At 45.4% G+C, this 20,259-nt stretch overlaps 1 protein-coding gene across 1 annotated transcript in view; it reads right to left on the bottom strand.

The window, feature by feature from the left end:
• Positions 1-4,760: 4,760 nt before the first annotated feature.
• The window catches only part of OAZ2 (ornithine decarboxylase antizyme 2), a gene marked incomplete at its 5' end in the record, with an annotated part of 25,117 nt that continues 9,618 nt past the window's right edge, over positions 4,761-20,259 (bottom strand). The window contains 1 exon segment of the mRNA XM_082252752.1: positions 4,761-5,191. Within this exon segment, the coding sequence (XP_082108878.1) occupies positions 5,061-5,191 (131 nt within the window). The 3' untranslated portion in view covers positions 4,761-5,060.

The raw sequence follows: 20,259 nt of genomic DNA, 5'->3' as shown, positions 1-20,259 counted from the left end.
ACCCATTCACATAGGGAGGGGGTCCGGGATCGGGGGCCCCCTTGTTAAAGGGTGCTTCCAGATTCCGATGAGCCCCCTGCCCGCAGACCCCCACAACCACCGGCCAGGGTTGTGGGGATGAGGCCCTTGTCCTCATCAACATGGGGGCAAGGTGCTTTGAGGTGCAGAGCCCCCCCTGCCCCAAAGCACCCACACCCCCCCATGTTGAGGGCGTGTGGCCTGGTATGATCCAGGGGGGGGGGGGCCGCTCGCTCGTCCCCTCCCCTTTCCTGGCATGCCGGACTGCATGCTCGGATAAGGGTCTGGTATGGATTTTGGGGGGGACCCCACGCCGTTTTTTCGGCGCGGGGCTACCCTCAAATTCCATACCAGATCCGAAGGGCCTGGTTTGGAACCTGGGGGGGAACCCCACGCCGTTTTTTTCCCCATTTTGGCGTGGAGTTCCCCCTCAAGATTCTCACAGTGCAGGTCGCACCGCAAGTCGGATCACCCTGATCCGACCTGCGGTGTGACTTCCATTCAAATCAATAGGCTCCCATAGGGAACCATTGATTTTGAATGGAGGCAGAAAAAAACGCTGCTAACAGCTACTGTGGCCAAACGTGCAATAACGCTAGTAGAAAAAGCTACTGAAAGCACGTTTTTACAGCTGCTGTTTCCCGGCGTTATGTAAACAGCTTTGGAGCACGTTTTTATGACGCCCTGTGTGCATGGAGCCTTACAATTGCTCTTGTTTCAGGGTGAATAAGCTTACTAGAACAGATTGTTGGAGCTGTGATGGCACTTCATTTCTGGACTGCTTCGAAAAACTAAAGTGAACCTGTGCCCAGATTATGCACATTAAAGAATTAAAATATTCTTAACAATTACTAAAAGCACTTTAAAAAGAAGCCCTCATTCACTACTGCAACTATATAAGCATTGTGGAGAAATTATTAAATAGTTTACAACAGAGGAATGAAAATCAGTTTCTTAACGTTTTATCTTCCGTTTGTGCATAATCTTGGCAACTTTCTAGTGTAAATGAACACTAGGTGCTGTGTAAACTGCAAGAAACTAAACCAAAAACCAACTTTCAAATCCCTGTTGTGATCTTTGAGAATTAAATTACTCCACAGTACATACAGTTAGAAAGGGATTGTTCCGAAATTCTCAACTAGGTGAGAATAATGTAGACCCGCAGCCTCCTGAAATACACATCTCCCTTCCCGCATTCCAGAAGGCTTTGGGTTAATTTATACCACACTATGCATGCACAGTGAACATTATCAATAGGCTGGCTGCAAGGACCCAGAAAAAAAACGTCCTGTCTCCTCCTGACATCAGAAAGAAGCAGCACAGGACCTGGTGTGATGCAGGGGATCAGCAGATCACAGCAGGACAAGGCTGGATTTGCTGGGCGGGCATGTACACTAATCAAGCCCATTGCAGCAGATAAGAGCGGTTAATATTAAAATAACGTTGGGGTGTTTAAGTTCCTCTTAAAGGAAAAGCTCACCTTCAAGATTCATTTTTATGGGTGGAACATGCAACACGTTCCTATTCCTGCAGCCTTTCGATGATCCCCCTCCACCCCTCTACCCCTCTCCTTGTGACAGCGAGCCGGCAATCTTCTCCCTGCACCTGCGGCTGTGCGGGGCTCCGCCCACATGGCTATGTCATTCATTCACAGAGATCTGTGAATGAACAAACTACAATTACCAACAGCCTTTGCAGATGACTGTAGTTCTCAATTAACTACCAGGGCACTAGTGAGCACTCTAGGTAGTTCATTGAGTAACTGCAGTCTGCAGGAGCCCTGCATTACACCCATGATCTGCTGATCGCGGGTACAATGCTTTCCAGGCTCCTACAAAAAAAAAAAAAAAAAAAAAATCGGAAATGCGCATTTTTTTTTTTACCTGCAAAAAAAAGTGCATTTATTATTATTTTGTTTTAATAAAGATGAACTTATCCTTTAAAGCCCTGGGTCCACACCATAGGAAAGCTTTAATGCTTAACATATTCCCCTTGTACCAGTTCACACCAGAGCTCTGCACTGCTGCTTGTTGTGGAGCTTAAAGCGGTTGTGAACTCTGGAAAGGGGGGGGGGGGGACTTTTCCCCTGCAAGGCAATGTCATAATGTGCTAGTATGCATCGCATACCAGCACATTATGAGACACTTACCTTAGAAACCCCCTTCAGTATTGTCCTGTCAATGCTGACAGGGCTTCTAGCTTTACTGTCTTCCTTCTGGGTTCGAGGACTCTGGCATTCTGATTGGCCAAGCAACGATGATGTCACCCCCACGCATGCGCATGGGAGTAACTGTTTATGACACAGACTGTGCAGTTCCTTCAGAGCACATGTGCTGGTGCCATCACCAGCTGCTGCTCTGTGGAATATTTCCACAGAGCAGCAGCATATAAAAATGGCCAAGATAACTTTACTACCACTTTAAGCTTTAATATTGCACCAAAAGTTAAAAAAAAAAAAAAAATCACTTCTGCAGAAACAAGGAGATGATCAAAATAGGCATTTTACACACTTCGCATACATTTCTCAGTGCTTTTCTGCACCAAGGGAACAAGTAAATGGCTGTATGAGGCTGTTCTCTTGTAAAGGCTGATGCTTACATGCCTCCAATGTTCTTCTGGAATGCAGAAGTCTTGGGTTTGGAAAATACTCCAGATGTGTATATGCAGGTAAGTACAGATGCAAGGAAGCATCAGCTTTTAAAAGAGTATAGCTCTGTATAGCCATGTACTTGTATAACAGGCTGCACGTAGTACTTGTAGCTCCCTGGGTGCAGGAACAAACTAGGAAATGTATAAAATATATATAAAATGCCTATAAATGTCAGTGTGCATGAAATCCAATACTTACTCAAACTCCTAAAACCTGATCACATGAACAAACAGCACTGGTCACAAAGTCTCTGCCAAAGGAGGAGGCGGCAGATTACAGTTAGGCTACGTTTACATGTGGGCGTAGCAGATTGCGGGCAGAATCACCGCGATTCTGCCTGCGATCCAGAAATCATTGCAAATCGCGGGACACCTGTGCAATGCCCGTGATTTGCAATGGCACCCCAAACGCTGTGCGATTTGGCCACGATTTCTGCCTGCTGAATCGCGGTAACATCGCGCGAACAGAATCGCATGACGCACAAAAGAAGCTCTTGTACCTTTTTTGGGCGTCATGCGTCCCAAGATTCTGTTTGTGTGATGTTACCGCAATTCGGCAGGCAGAAATCGCGGCAGCATCGCACAGAGTTTGGGGTGCCATTGTAAATCACGGGCATCGCACAGGCGTCCCGCAATTTGCAATGATTTCCGGATCGCGGCAGAATTGCGGTGATTCGGCCCGTGATCCACTGCGCCCACATGTGAACGTAGCCTTAGACATTGAGCAAAATGAACAGCTCTGCCCCAACAATGATCTGCCCTTCTCACAGATACCACATGGCAAAGGTTTCAGGACTTTTTTCTACCTTTTTTGTGTGAAGTATCCTACAGACTTAAGTTTACTATAGGTCCACTTCAACAGTGGAAAAGCGATTCCAGTTTAGTAATAAGTTTGAGCTGGACTGATTAGAATGGTCACTGGTAGTTATTAGGTGATTCTGCGGGTGAGTGGTGGTGCCAATCCCCATTTGGAGGATTGGGCTGCTACCACACTGGTACGGCAATGCCATTGTTTCAGCAGACATTACTTGAATGAGGAAGGAGGACCACCTGTGTCCGAAATACTGTAACTCTTGATAAGAGAATATGATCATTTATTGAAAGTTTAAAATACAGACTGGTGATCGACCGATATCGGTTTTTCATTGCTGATACCGATATTTTGGTCAATGCATATCGGTATCGGCTGATATTTTTGTACATTTAAAACATTTTTATTTATTTAATTTGACAGGTACTTTTGTGGAGGGATCTGGGGGGTCTAAAAGACCCCGAACCCCTCTTCTGCACTTAAAAGCATTAAAAACACCAAGTTTGGCTGTTTTGAAAGCTGTCATTTTTTTTTAATCTGGTGCTAGACAGTACCCAGAAGTGATGTCAAGCATGACATCACGTCCGGGTTTTTGAATGAGACTGGATCAGAGCCGAATGCGGCTTTGATCAGGTCTTCGGCGGCCGTGCGGCCAGCTGCGAAAGGCAGAGGGAGGGGGGGGGGTTGGGATGACGACACACGTCCCCTCCTTGTAATGACAGCCAAGTGGCTTCTCAGCCGCATCGGTTGTCATTACAAGACAGCCGACCGTCAGCTATGGATGCTGGTACTGGGGTGATGCCTCTAGCTGCAAACATCACTCCGGTACAGCACTTTCCCGAAATATTGGCAATATCGGTAACCTCCTGGGCAGATTCCGATATAAATCGGGAAAAGTGCATATCGGCCCTCGATATATCAGCTTTGCCGATAATGGGTCGATCCCTAATGCAGACCAAGCCTCTGCATCACACAAGCTGGCATTTGCCACTGCAAGAAATTCAGGTAACACCGCAGAGTCTACTCATCTCCGTTAGCGCATACCAACAGTTCTGATGAAGGGGGAGGCAATCCTCCTAAAATGCATTGCAGACCAATAAAGAATCATATTCTCACATCAAAATGTGCAGTATTCCGGACACCGAGCAGTCTCCCCCTTCCTTATTCAAGCTTAGTAGTACATTTTTTTTTTTTTTTTAATGCTCTGGGGTTACACTACATTGCTTTAATGCATAATGAAAAGCATGGTAGTCCAACAAACAAAACAAATGACGACAACAGGTTGGCATTTAAGATAACTATTTTCTCATATGCAGCTTCAACTACATTCTGAATACATGTTTTTTTTTTATCACAGATTGCAAGGTGCTTGAGTTTGCTGCTTCCAAACAAAATTGCAGAGAAAGTCAAAAACAACATACATCGTATTCATAAAACTGAAAGAAAGGCCAAAAATATCAGTCCATCTCATGGTAACGAGTGCTTCTCCTCCCATGTCCTTGGAAAAGTGCGAGAAATCCCCACCAGCTATTCTTACACACATAGAAAATAAAAAGCTAAAGGATCTACATGTCCACTGCGGTCACTCTTCGTCTGAAGAACTCTGCTCAAGAGTGTAAACCATAAACAGAACTTCTGGACGTGCTGGTACGCAGGGATGCCCAGGACGCACAATCTCAAACCCCAAAAAGCTAAACGTCTTCAGAAGCGGACCTATGAAAAAGAACAGAAAGTACAATGAAAAATAAACATGACAATATAGGCATTTTACACACCTAGCATACAATCTCTGCACGCTGTTGAATTCAGTTGAGCCTGACTGCTAGCCTCAGGATAAACACTGTGCAGAGCAAAGTATAATGGAGATCACATACAATACTGTTAAAGGGTCCTTTGCCTTCTGCCTGTCTTTTTGGCACACAGTTTACAGAGTTCAGCATCTCTTAAAAAAAAAAAAAAAAAAAAAAAAAAAAAAAAAAGGGGGGGGGGTGTGTTACAGACAGACAGACGGACATATGCTAAGAATCTGTAAATCTTGTTTAGATTTACCTGAACTATGGAGTGGGAAGGACTACCTAATTGGATATAAACGAATCATTACTTATGTAAGCTCTGGTTTGGTATTGTTAAAAAGTCTAAAGAAGATTGAACAATCAGATTTTGTGGTTTGCCTCCGACATAACGGGAAGCATTTTTGATGGGTGCTGGCAATTTAAATTTGATATTTCAGAACAGTGTACACTCAAAACTGACCCTAGCCTGGTCTCAAAGGTCTGTATACAATAGCCTATATATGCAAGTCACCAGTGCCCCTAGAAGATTATCCTTGTAAAGTCGCATCAGAAAGACCACAGACTGACTTCTGAGGTCACATAGATCTCCTTCTTTAATCACTTCCCTACCCAGCCAATTCTGATACTTCTCACATACATGTAAAAAATCTACTTTTTTTGCTAGAAAATTACTTAGAATCCCCAAATATATGTATATATAGTATTTTAGTAAAGATACTATAGAATAAAATGATGGGTGTTGCAATTTTTTATGTCACACGGTATTTACGCAGCGGTTTTTCAAACGCAATTTCTTTTTGGGAAAAAAATACACTAATGAATTGTTTTGCACACAATACACTTTTTTTGGAAAATTTAAAAGATGTTACGAGGAAACTGATACCGAACATGTCATGCTTTAATATTGCAACTGTCCTTAAAATTCTTAATACGCAACGCTTTAAACGCCTTTATAGGTTACCAGTTTACAGATACACAGGAGGTCTGGTGCTAGAATTATTGCACTCACTTGGACGTTTGTGACAATACCTCCTGTGTGGGACTATGTGGGATGGACGGACGTGTTCACATTAGTGCGTAAGCACAGGGGCGCTTTACATTTTATTTTTTCCAAAACATTTTTTTTTTTTTTTTTTGTATTAAAAATAGAACTTTGGGCAACTTTCCCCCTCATTTTGAATAGAGTAAGGAAGGATTATAACCCTTGTCAGATTTGTTTATGCCATCTGTGTCCCATTGTGGAGATTTCCCTTCACTTTTTGACCCATAGCCAAACAGGAAGTGAAGAGATATCCCTGCAAATAAAAGGGAATTTCTTGGGGATCCCCAGGTTACAAGAACTAGTGGCCCCATGGGAAGATTTCTCCTTCATTACTTTTCTGTGGATAACCCAAAATGTGGGATTTTCTTTTACTTTCACCTTTGATAATGGTAAACTGGACAAATAGAGAGGGTGAATCTCCCCAACGGGGGCACAGAAAGCAATAAAAACGGTCAGGTATTCTAATCCTTCTCCACTCTAGCCAAGACGTAAAAAAAAAAAAAAAATTGCCTTTAGTTATATTTTAACTTTATTGCTATCACAAGGGATGAACAACAACTTGTGACAGTATGGGCCATGACAGGTCCTCTTTATGAAGAGATCTGGGGTTTATTAGACCCCAAAGCTCTCCTGTGGCCTCCAATGCAGCCGATCAGTCTGAACTTCTGCTTTCCCGGCCGCCAACAGCCAGGTAAACAAAGAGCCGAAACCGGAAGGGACTAAATCCTCATTGCTTCCAGGGGTCACAGAGAGGGAGGAACAACGTCAGTTCCTCCTTCTGCGCAGTCGCATCGCTCCTGGGCATCGTGATCGAGCAGCAGAGCCCGGGAAAGACGGTGGCTGTGCAAAAGGCATCATTCCGGTATAACCACCTGAACCTAAGGAAGTGTGGTTAAGGTAACAAAGCTGGGGAAGAAGAAAACTCAGTCACTTTTAATAGAAAGGGGAAAGAAAATTATATGGGAAAGGTACAGTGGAATTTAAACATGAGTGCACGTTGGGAAAATGGTTTAACAAAATTAGGGCTATTGGTTATAAAGCAAAGAGGTTATGGGTCAAAGGAACATTACGCCACTTACTGATATACGGTGGTCTACGATTTACATGCACATAAGCCTTACTTTTGGGTTAAAATTAATGATAGGGTAACAATCTTTTCATGGAATGTAAGGGGACTAGGCGACACACTAAAAACAAAATGGCACTATTTAAGTTGGGCTCAACTATCTGTCCTTTACCTGCAGGAGACACATTTAACTAAAACAGTTTCACGGTTAAGATATAAAAAGGATTCGCTCATTAATACCATTAAGTGTATACATCATACTCAAGAGGAAAGAGTATCCTAATACATAGCTCAAAGAAGTTCTCCTGTAGGCAAGTAAAAAAAAAAAAAAAAAATCGAGGGTGAAAGGAGATACATATTTATATATTGTATGCTGGCGGAGACACTATGTATACTTATGAGCGTGTATGTCCTTCCCCCTTTTAAGTTAGAAGTAATTAGAGGAAGCAAACCCTCATAAAATAGATGAGAAAAAAAACCTGCAAAGACAAAGGCATAATGAGCTAGTATGCATAGCAGTATAACCCAATAGTTAAGGATATCAGGAGCTGTGTCTGTCAATGAACAAAAGAGAAATTCGATTTGAAAAAAGATATGGAAAGCACTGATTGAAACCACAGGATTGGTACCCGAACTTGGGAACATATAGAAAGTCTGTGTCTGTACTATACTAATTTTAATAGCGATATAGGGAGGTGGAAGGGGAGTATTATGGAAATGTTTTTACTGTTTTCGTGTGGAAATTTTGCATATTGAAAAAAAAAAATAAAATTAATTGTAAAAAGAAAAAAATGTAACAAAGTTGGTTAATTTCTCGTAGAAAGCATTTGTTAGATCGTTTGATACATAGGACTACACAACTTGTTCCTCAGACTTTCATCCTTGCTCACTGCTAAGAGCAGGAATCTAAGGACCTAGTTTGTGAAGTGTAGTGAAGTTAACTAGAGCAGTTACACAGAGAAACCAACTAGGTTTTATCTTTCTCTCACTTCAGCACTGCAAAAAGTAAAAAAAATGGATTTTTGTAAAATCTTACCGTAAAATCCTTTTCTCTTAGCTCATTGACAGACGTAGTCCTCGGTGATACACCACCTTCGGGTTATGTTGCCTCCACAGGAGCAGGACTAGACAGGAAATTAAAAAGCTCTGGCCACACCCTAGGGGCAGTCCCAGAGGGTATATCCTCTCTCTCTCTCTGCCTCAGCAAATCAGTTATGTGAAAAAGCAGTCTTTAGAGATTTTAACCCAACTCAAAAAAACAGAGGGGCGGGGACTACGTCTGTCAATGAGCTAAGAGAAAAGGATTTTACGGTAAGATTTTACAAAAATCCATTTTTCTCTAGCGCTCATTGACAGACGTAGTCCTCGGTGATACACCACCTTCGGGACGTCCCAGAGCAGTATCACAACTGAGGGGTGGGAAAATGGAAATCAAATCCCAATCTAGAAGGCCCAACCGGTGCCAACTAGAAGTTTACAATGCTCATCCTTAATGATGAGACTCAACAAAAAAAGAGAAAACAAATTTTTTTTTTTTTTTTTCAAACAGAAAAAAACCCTCGAGGTAGACCACCGGTCTCCTCAAATTGCGGCCTGCAAAACCTTGCGGCCAAATGAGGCATCCGCCGATGCCGTCACATCAATTTTATAGAATTTTGTAAAGGTATGTACTGACGACCAGGTGGCCGCCTTACATACCTGGACCACTGACGCCTGATGGCGAAAGGCCCAGGAAGTACTGAGCGCTCGAGTGGAGTGCGCCCTAACAGGGAACGGAGGACTCTGACCCTTAATAGAATAAGCCTGTACCACCGTTTGTCTAATCCATTTGGCAATGGTCGCGGCAGATGCAGGCAAACCCTTTCTGGGGCCATCCGTGATCACAAAAAGTGAATCCGTCTTACGGAATGATTCCGTAGCTTTCAGGTATACCCTGATTGCCCGAACCACATCTAAGGAATGCAACGCATGTTCCCGATGATGCTTGGGCTGAGGACACAAGGAAGGTAGTACAATATCTTCATTCAGATGAAAATCTGAAACCACCTTGGGAAGAAAAGATGGCTTAGGATGAAGTACTACCTTATCCCTATGAATCACTAGGTATGGGGACTGGCATGATAATGCAGCCAGTTCTGACACCCTGCGAGCAGAAGTAATAGCCACCAAGAAGGCCACCTTCTGGGGATAAAGTAAGCAAGGGAATCTCCCTGATGTTTTCAAAGGGAGGCTTCTGTAGAACCGACAAAACCAAATTAAGATCCCAAGGCGGTAAGGGCGCGCGGACTGGAGGAGCCAGGTGCCGCACCCCCTGGATGAAATTCCGCACCAAGGATTTGGTAGCTAAAGGCTTCTGAAAGAAGATTGCTAATGCTGAAACTTGACCCTTGATGGTGCTCAAGGCTAGCTTCTGCTCAACCCCCTGTTGCAAAAAGGCCAATATTCGAGACACCGAATAGGTACGTGGAGGAAATCCTAAAGATTCGCACCACGCAATATAAGTTTTCCATGTGTGATAATAGACTTTGCTGGAAGTCGCTTTCCTTGCTTTAATAAGGGTAGGAATGACTGAAGCTGACAAACCTCTGTCCTTCAGTACTTTGGTCTCAATGGCCAGGCCATTAAACCCAGCGACTGTAAAGCATGATGGTAAATTGGTCCTTGAGACCACAGACACTCCCTGAGACGAAGTTCCCACGGAACGTCTACGACTAACATGTCCAAGTCGGCTAGGCCGGCTTGAGGAGGCCAGCCTAGAATTTCTAGGACCACTGGCGCTGATTGGATCTGAACCAGGCGTCCCTAGAGGTACCTGGCCCCGACCATCCGAGAAAGTCTGGTCTTTTTTCTGTTCCCACACATTTATCAGATACCTGATAGTTATCAGGAAAGGTGATCTTTTCTGGTTGAACCTCAGGGACCGAAGTCACCCGACTAGAGGCTACTTGGCCTATCTGGTCAACCAGATCCGATTCCTGTGAGGTATCGGGACTAATCTTAGGAAAAGGTAAAGGAAAAGATCTATTCAGGGAACGGTAATTACCGCTTCCTGTAGTACTTCAATGTTGGAAGGGAAGAATCGCACCGGTAGTAGTGGTTGATGCTCGATCTAATGTCCTGAATACCGGTGAAAACGTCCCCCCACCCTGAAACCGGGTGGGGGCGCACCTTCAGGCTGTGTACTCCTTTGCTTCGGGTTTGGCTGGGTTGGTCCTTTGCTTGTCCGACCAGCCCTTCTTGAACCCTCCTGGAGGAGTCTTGCCTTTCCCGCTAGTACCAGCCGGGCGCCCTTTATGGGCGGTAAAGAAAGGTCCTCGCTTGTTGCGAGGTCCCTTAGCTTTAGCAGCCTGTGGCAAAAAAGTGCTCTTGCCCCCAGTGGCATCCTTAATGATTTCATCTAGGTTGGCCCCAAATAGACGATTCCCCTGAAAGGGGAGATTTGTCAAGGTCTTCTTGGAACCTAGGTCAGCTGACCAGCATTTTAACCACAGCACACGTCTGAGGATCACCGCTGTCTTAGATGCATGCCCTAATAAGGGAGTAGTGTCCAAGGCTGCGTCACAGATAAACTGTAGCCCTTGTATAATCTGTTCCATCAAATCAGATGTCTCCTGGGGAATATCTTTTCCCCTAAGATCTTGGCGTACCATTTTCGCCCATTCCGTAAGTGTCTGGGAAACTAGCCCAACAACAATTACTGGTCTAAAAGCTGACCCTATCAGAGAGAAGATGGTGCGGGACTCTGCTTCCATCTTTCGATCCACCGGATCCTTAAAGGACGAAGTGTCCTCCACTGGAATAACCGTGGCTTTATTCAGCCTGGAAATAGGCGGATCCACGACTGGTGGTACCGTCCATTTCTTAATGATGGATTCCTCAAACAGATAGCGTCTAGCAATACGCTTGGAAATAGTAAAGGTACGTTTAGAATGCTCCCATTCTCCTTTAATCTGAAACATTTAGGTACAGGAAAAGCCTTCATCGTCTTGATGGGCTTATTAGTACCAAAAGGAATCTCTGTTTCAGTTGCCTCTGCCGGTAAAGCCTCAAGTTTTAAGGTTTCCTGCACTGCCACAACTAGTGCGTCCACCAATGCTTCTTCCTGAATAATAGCAGGAGAAGAAGCGTCCTCCTCACTGTCTGAGGGGGCTTTACCTGGGATAACAGCCCTTGCAGAGGAACCTGCAACTGCCGTGACCACCTCTGAATCTGAGTCAGAGGTGTCAGATGGTATAGGGGTAGGCGGGGGTCGCTTCCTTGACCCCCGTCCCTGACAGGCCGCCTCCACCCGAGCCACCATAGACTCCAAAATTGCTGTAAATGACTCTATACTCTGTGCACCGGCGGGTCCCGTGGCCCTCTCGAGGGAAACAGGTGGGGGAATATGTGTGGCAGGGTCCATGATAACTCCAGTTACTTCCTGGATAATATAATTCAAAAATAAAACTTTTTTTTTTTTTTTTTTTCGACCCCCAGCGCCACAAAAGCCCCTTAGTGTTACCTGCTAGGGATCCCTATCGATCGAGAGAGAGAGAGAGAGAGAGAGAGAGAGATAGACCCCCAGGCTCACCACTTGATGCTCAGAGTTTAACTGCAACAGGTTACAGCGCTGTCTTAACAAACAGGAAGTCTTTTGGCTGGCTGCCCAGGAAGAAAGGAGGCGGCTCCGCCCCTCTGTGCGCCTTCCGGCGCCTCCCCCAAGCTCCACGAGGTGTTTGGATCACCTCAAACATGGCCGCCCCCATGCTGGAGACACGAGGCTACGCCAAAATGGCGGCTCGTGCGATCCAGCAAAAAAAAATGGCGGCGGCCCGTACTGAATAGCGGTGTGCTGCAGGGCACACAACACTCTCACTGCATGGGGATATGGCGTGGTTGGCGGTACCGGCCCTGGCGGACCGCATGGCCGTTCGGGAGGCCTGCTAATAGCTGGAGATCTGATTAGGAAGGCAGTCTACATGTCCGTGGCTTCTGACTGGTAGGTAGCTTATTCTTAACCCATAAGATTCCCAGAATGCCACAGATTACATCTTTAAAACATGTATACAATTAGATTGTTAGCTCCCAAACCAAGCCTCCTGGCTTTTTGCACACATAAAATCACACTCAAAGTAGGAGGATTTGTGTCATGTTGTAGGATAGAAAGGGACTCTATCTTACCATACAGAGAGGGGCCCGCATTCACCACAAAACCCGTCAGGGGGAAAGGGGGAACATACTACTCACCATACCGGAACCAGGCGGGCACCAACTCCTGACAGTACCCCTCTCCACCGGGGCGGGAGGGCTGTCGACCGATACGGACGCCGTGACTCATGGTCTTTGGCGTTTCAGCGAGACGTTTAACTCGCGTGGACAGTCCTTTAATGGGACTTTGTCGCGGCCGACCCAGCGCGGAGCTATGGCCTGCACGCGCTCGTAGGCTGAACTGGGGTGACCACCGGATCTCAACATCCAGCCCGTCGCCCAGTTCAGCTTTCTTGCTTGAAGATCTCACAGGAACACTGGAGAAAAAAGCTGTCTAAAAAAATCCTTTAAGAAAAAATTCTTGCCAGGACCTAAGATCCCAGCAAGGTGTCTAGGTCCTTACTCCTAACTAGACAGAAAATAACTGATTTGCTGAGGCAGAGAGAGAGAGGATATACCCTCTGGGACTGCCCCTAGGGTGTGGCCAGAGCTTTTTAATTTCCTGTCTAGTCCTGCTCCTGTGGAGGCAACATAACCCGAAGGTGGTGTATCACCGAGGACTACGTCTGTCAATGAGCGCTAGAGAAACAAGGATTATGAGTTATACAGCCATTATAGCAATTTTCATAAATAAGTCTGATCTGAAAGGGTCGCTAACAAAAAGGGGATGACAAATTCATGTAGTATTTAAGAGCCAGTCAGTCAATCAAGATGGCCAAAAACCTGGCACCTGGAAGAGGCCAAGGAAAAGATGCAAGGGAGCATGGGGAGGTAATTATCTGCAAACTTTAGTTGTACCTTAAGTGTTGAGATTGCAAAACACTAAATCTAAATGTGACCCCTGTGTGTCCAGATAAACCCGATGATATTAAAAGTACACAAGCGAATTACTTTCAGAGGTAAGCCATCTAATCTCAAGGGTATTTATAGTCAATTAATTCCTGTAGCTGTACCCAGGTCATGGCATGCCAAGCCACTGTTGGATTAATTTGCTATTAAATTACAACTGATGTCTCTAGGACTCAGTTGAGACATTTTCTGACCCTGACTTTAACCACTTGCCGACCGCCGCACGACTATCTACGTCGGCGGTCAGCCCCTCACAGGCAAAGTGACGTAGGGCTACGTCACTAGCTTGTGAGGGTCTAGGGAGCGAGCGCGCGCCCCCGGAGGCGCGCTCCCGCTCCCGAGTGGTCACGGACCCCCCCGCGCGTGTGACCGGCGGACCCGATGTCCGCCGGCCACTCTGCGATCGGCGGGGGAGAGGGAGAAAGTCAGGCAGCTTGTGTAAACAAGCTGCCTGTCATTCTCCTCGCTGTATGAGAGCTGATCATCTGGATCTACTATGTAGATCCGTTGATCACTCTGCATACAGCTGAAGCCCCCAGCCAATCACAGTTAGAATCACGCCCCTAGGGACACACACAGCCCCTCCCTCTCAAATAAAGTTAACCCCTTCACTACCAGTGTATTTTTACAGTAACAGTGCATATGTATAGCACTGATTACTGTAGAAATGTCACTGGTAACCCCAAAAGTGTCAAAAATGTCAGTCAAGGGTCCGATCTGTCCGCCGCAATGTCGCAAAAAAAAAAAAAAAAATCGCAGATCGCCGCCATTACGCGTTAAAAAAAAAAACAACAAAAATGACAAAAATCTTTCCCTTAGTTAGTAAACGCAATAACTTTTGCGCAAACCAATCAAAATACGCTTTTTGCGATTTTTTTTACCAAACATAGGTAGCATAAAACAAATTGGCCGAAAATTTAAAAAAATTTTGATTTTTACATTTTTTTTGGGGGAATTTCATATAAAAAAAAGAGAAAAATATTGCTATTTTTGCAAAATGGACGCTCTTTTTTTGTTTATAGCGCGTGATCAAAAAATCGCACAGGTGATCAAATACCGCCAAAAGAAAGCTCTGTTTGTGGGAAAAAAAGGACGCTAAATTCGTTTAGGTACAGCGTCGCAAGACCGCGCAATTCTCCGTTAAAGTCACGCAGTGCCGAATCGCAAAATACCCCCTGGTCGGAATGGGGGTAAAATCTTCCGGGGCTTAAGTGGTTAAACACACTGGACGGACATACTTGAGCGACATGAATGATGAGAACCATTACATGTGATTCATGCCAGCTTTACTATGGACGCCATACTCCTAAGCATAGTGAAGCATGCAAGTTCTTTAGAGAACAAAAGTGTCTGCCTATTAACCACTTAAGGACCGGAAGGTTTTACTCCCTTAATGACCAGGCCATTTTTTGTAATATGGCACTGCGTGTTTTTAACTGACGACTGCGCGACACTTTACTGAAATAAAATGGATGTCCTTATTTCCGACAAATAGAGCTTTCGTTTGGTGTTATTTGATCACCTCTGTGGTTTTTAGTTTTTGTGCTATTAAAAAAAAAAAAAAAAAAAAAAAAAAAAAAACACAACAGGAGCGACAATATTGAAAAAAAAAAAAAAAAAAAAACATATATTATATATATATATATATATATATATATATATATATATATATATATATATATATATATATATATATATATATATATATTATATTTTTTTTTTACGTTCTGCTATAAAACATTCCCAATAAAAAAAAAATATAATTTTTTTTTAATAAAATTTAGGCCATTATGTATTCTGCCACATATTTGGTAAAAAAAAGATCTTAAGTGTATATTAATTGGTTTGCGCAAAAGTTATCACATCAACAAACTAGGGGATAGATTTATGTAATTTTTATTTATTTTTTTAATAGTAAATGGTAATCAGCGATTTTTAGCGGGACTGCGACATTGCAGCAGATTGGACACCTAAATTACACTTTTGAGGGGATCAGTGACACGAATACAGTAATCCGTGCAGAAAAAAAAAAAAAAATCCACTGTTACTGTACTAATGACCAGTGGCGTAGCGTGGGGGGTGCAGGGGGGGCCGGCCGCACCGGGCGCAACATCTGGGGGGGGCGCATCTGCAGTGTCACTCTGTCTGTCTGACTCTGACATACACAGTTCACACACTGTCTGCAGCTGCCTCCATCTTTAGGCTGGGAGATGTCCAGCGTGGCCGCCCTATGGCTGAAAATGGTGGGTCAGGGCGGGGGCTGGACTGTGCCTCACCTATCCATTGGTGTAGGGTAGGGTGGCGTTGCAAGCCAAGCCCCGCCTATGCTGCCTCTCTTCACTGCTCAGTCAGTTTAGAAGTGAGTGGTTCAGCAGCCTGGCGCTGTCACAGAGTGGGTTTTTTTTTTTATCACCTGATTAGAGCCAGAGGCTCTAATAGGCTTCAAAAAAGGGTGGACCCGGGGTGAAGAGCAGTGCGCCCCCCGAGCCCACCCATTGTGTGACAATAGCGAATGAAAATTCGCTATTGTCACAAGGATCCTCCTCCTGGTCAATCAGGAAGCGGGTCCGAGGCAACTAAGATTAACTAATCTAGTGGAAGAGACTCGAGTGCTAAAATCCCGTGGGTTAGGGGGGCGCAAATTACTTGCCTTGCCCCGGGTGCTGACAACCCACGCTACGCCACTGCTAATGACACTGGTTAACACCAGGGGGGGGGTGATCAAAGGGTCAAGTCTGCTCCTAGGGAGTGCTTTCTTACTGTATGGGGGTTGTACTTACTGGATGAACACAAGAGACCCTTGTTCCTAAATAGGAGGAACACAGGATCCCTGTGCTCATGTCTGACAGAACAGCAGTCTGCCTCGTTTACATAGGCAGACTGCCGTTCTGTCTCCATGGGGAGTGATCACGGGTGGCCAGCAGACATTGCGTCCACCAGAACTGCTGATTGGCTCCCCCTCTGGCCAATCAGCATGTGAGCATGCCCCTATTATCTGTTACAAGGAGCGACATATAGGTACATTGTTTCGCATAACAGAGCCGACATGCCACAGTGAAACTACAGCGGCTGGTCGGCAAGTGGTTAAAGCAGACATTCACCCATTTACATGAACATGTTCTCTTTGGGTTCCTTTTCCCTCCCCATTACAAAACTGGAATATAAATATCTATCTAATAATTTTTTTTAAAACACTCATTTTCTGTCAAGTAAGCGGCCATTTGGCCTCCGTTTGATCTTCAACTGCCTTGATGCGGCACATGTGATCAGTTAGGACACCAGCCATTTGATGGTTTGACAGTTTGGTTGAGAGCACATCCAACGTGACCGTTACAATCCTGGAACGTGCTGGGAATAAGATGGAAGCCAGTGCTTACATCCCTCTGAAAACAATAATCTGGCTGTTATGTTGACCTCCTTTGTTCAATACCTCCGTAATAACTGACCTGGAACAAGCATGCATGCAGATCAGTAAAGGCAGAAGTCCTTAATTCTAGTACACACGGGCAGAGTGTCAGGCGGCATCAGCTGGTTCAATAGACACCGGCTGACATTCGGCCTGTATGTACTGCAGTTTGGATGGCTTCTGTCGATAGGACGTGCCTGAAAAAGGTTCAGCACTCTCAGCCAATGTTCTGGTGGGGGGGCTTTATAAGCATGCATTTTTCTCTCAAAAACCAGTTATCTTTTATTTATACTGCTCAAAAAAATTAAAGGAACACTTTGAAAGCACATCAGATCTCATTCGGGAAAAATATGCTGGATATCTATACTGATAAAGTAAAGGACGGGGTAATTTGTTAGGAACAAAAAGGATGCCACATTGTTTGGTGGAAATTAAAGTGATCAACCTACAGAGGGCTAAATTCAAAGACCGAATGAAAATCAAAGTGAAAAAAAAAAAATGAAGCAGCAGGCTCATTCATTTTGCTGAAATTTCATTGCAGCAACTAAAAAAAAAAAAAAATGGTACTCCGTAGTTTGTATGGCCTCCACGTGCTTGTATGCATGCCTGACAATGTCGGGGCAGGCTCCCAAAGAGACAACAGATGGTTTCCTGGGGTATTTCCTCCCAGATCTGGACCAGGGCATCACTGAGCTCCTGAACAGACTGAGGTACAACCTGGTGGAGTTGGATGGACCAAAACAATGTCCCAGAGGTGTTCTATTGAATTTAGGTCAGGCGAGCGTAGGGGCCATGCAATGGTATCAATTATTTCTTTCTTTCCTTCCTTCAGGAATTGGGTGCATACGTTCGCATGACAATGGCCGGCCTCATACATGAGTCCGGCCATTGTCATGCACCAGGAAGAACCCAGGACCCACTGCACCAGCGTAGGGTCTGACAATGGGTCAAAAGGATTTCATCCCGATACCTAATGGCAGTCAGGGTGCCATTGTCTAGCCTGTAGAGGTCTGTGCGTCCCTCCATGGATATGCCTCACCAGACCATTACTGACCCACCACCAACCCGGTTATGCTGACTGATATTACAGGCAGCATAACATTCTCCATGGCTTCTCCAGACCCTTTCCATCGGTCACGTGCTCAGGGTGAACCTGCTCTCATCTGTGAAAAGCACAGGGCGCCAGTGGTGGACCTGCCAATTCTGGTGTTCAATGGCAAATGCAAATCGAGCTCCACTGTGCTGGAAAGTGCGCGCAGGGCCCACTAGAGGAGGTTGGGCCCTCAGGCCACCCTCATGAAGTCAGTTTCTGATTATTTGGTCAGAGACATTCACACCAGTGGCCTGCATGAGGTCATTTTGTAGGGCTCTGGCAGTGCTTATCCTGTTGCTCCTTTCACAAAGGAGCAGATACCGGTCCTGATGGGTTAAGGACCTTCTATGTCCAGCTCTCCTAGAGCAGTGGTTCTCAAATCCGGTCCTCGGGACCCACCAACAGGCCAGGTTTGCAAGATAACTAAATTACATCACAGGTGATCTCATTTGCTTCTCAGTGATTGCAGTATTCTAGTCTGCATCCCCCAAGGTAATACTTAAAATCTGGCCTGTTAGTGGGTCCCGAGGACCGGATTTGAGAACCACTGTCCTAGAGTAACTGCCTGTCTCCTGGAATCTCCTCCATGCTCTTATGACTGTCCTGGGAGATACACAGCAATATATTAGGGCCCAGGTGACATTGACCCTAGCCAAATACCAAATGCCAAACTAGTGAAAAAAACAGTCAGAAAAGATGAGTAGGGGAAAGAGATAAAGTAAAAAAAAAAAAAAAAAAAGGGTCAGTAAAGTCAGTCAGTCACCTGTAAAACCATTCCCGTTTTGGAGGTCATCTCATTGTTGTCCATCTAGTGCACCTGTTCATTTCATTAACACCAAAGCTGAAACTCATTAACAACCCCCTCCACTACTTAACTGTCAAGAGCAATATCCCAGGAGTTTAATTGACTTGATGCTATACTCTAAAAAAAGTGTTCCTTTAATTATTTTGAGCAGTGTATTATAGAATGTACAGTGCCTTAACCACTTCCCGCCCGCCCTATAACAGAATGACGGCGGGAATGTGGTTGTGTTATCCTGACCGGACGTCATATGACGGCGGCAGGATAACACAGCTCTGGGCGCCCCCAGTCTGACACCCTGCACCTTCGATCTCGGTAAAGAGACTACTGACGTAGCTCTTTACCATGTGATCAGCCGTGTCCAATCACGGCTGGTCACATAGTAAAACAGGAACAGCCGTTGATCGGCTTTCCTTAGTTCGTGCCTGACAGGCACGAGTAAAGGAGCGCCGATCGGCGGCTCCCGACAGGGGAGGGGGGGTCGGCACTGGTAATCAGATCATTGATTACCAGTGCAGACCCTCGGGGGGGATGCCACTAGATCCACCAGGGATGCCCACTATGACCCCAGGGATGCCCACTATGACCCCAGGGATGCCCACTATGGCCACCAGGGATGGCAATCAGGGCTCAGGGAGCCCCCCATTGCCCTCCCCATCAGTGATGCCCACCAGTGTCCTCCCAATCAGTGCTGCCCACAAGTGCCCATCATTGGCATCCTTAAGTGTCGCCCACCAGTGCCCATTATTGCCCACCAGTGCCGCCTATCAGTGCCCATCAGTGCCGCCCATCAGTGCCACCTATCAGTGTCCATCAATGCCGCCTATCAGTGCCCAGCAGTGCCGCCTATCAGTGCCCACCAATGCTGCATCTGTGCTACCCATCAGTGCCACATATCAGTGCCTATCAGTGCCGCCCCATCAGTGCCTGTCAGTGCAGTCTCAAAAGTCCCAGTTCACACTGAGGCGACCTGTGAGGTGACCTGGTCGCCTCACAGGTCGCCTCCCATAGGGAAGCTGCGGACCCGTTCTAATAGGAGCGACACAAGTCGCTCCGACTTAGAAAAAGGGTCCGGAGCTTCTTTGGGGTGACCAGGAGGCGACCGCCATAGACTTCCATGTTATGAAGTGCGTGGCGGCCGCTCCAAGGTCGTGGCGCACTGCTCGCACCGCGACCTCGGAGATCGCGGTGCGAAGTAGCGTCGCTCATATGTGAACGGGCACTCAGTGCAGGAAAAAACTTATTTACTTACAAAATTGTATAACAAACAAAAAAACTTTTTTTTTTTTTTTCAAACTTTTCGGTCTTTTTTTTATTTGTTTAGCAAAAAGTAAAAATCGCACAGGTGATCAAATACCACCAAAAGAAAGCTCTATTTGTGGGGGGAAAATGACATAAATTTGGTGTAGGTACAGTGTTGCATGACCGCGCAATTGTCATTCAAAATGCAACAGCGCTAAAAAGGAGAAAATTGGCCTGGGCAGGAAGGGAGGGAAGTGCCCTGTATTAAAGTGGTTAAAGTATTCATACCCCTTGAAATTTT

Source organism: Pelophylax lessonae (genome assembly GCF_965119305.1).
Source record: "Pelophylax lessonae genome assembly, chromosome: 4".
NCBI lineage: Eukaryota > Metazoa > Chordata > Amphibia > Anura > Ranidae > Pelophylax > Pelophylax lessonae.
Note: the sequence above shows the minus strand (reverse complement) of the source record. Positions and strands in the feature narration are given on the sequence as shown.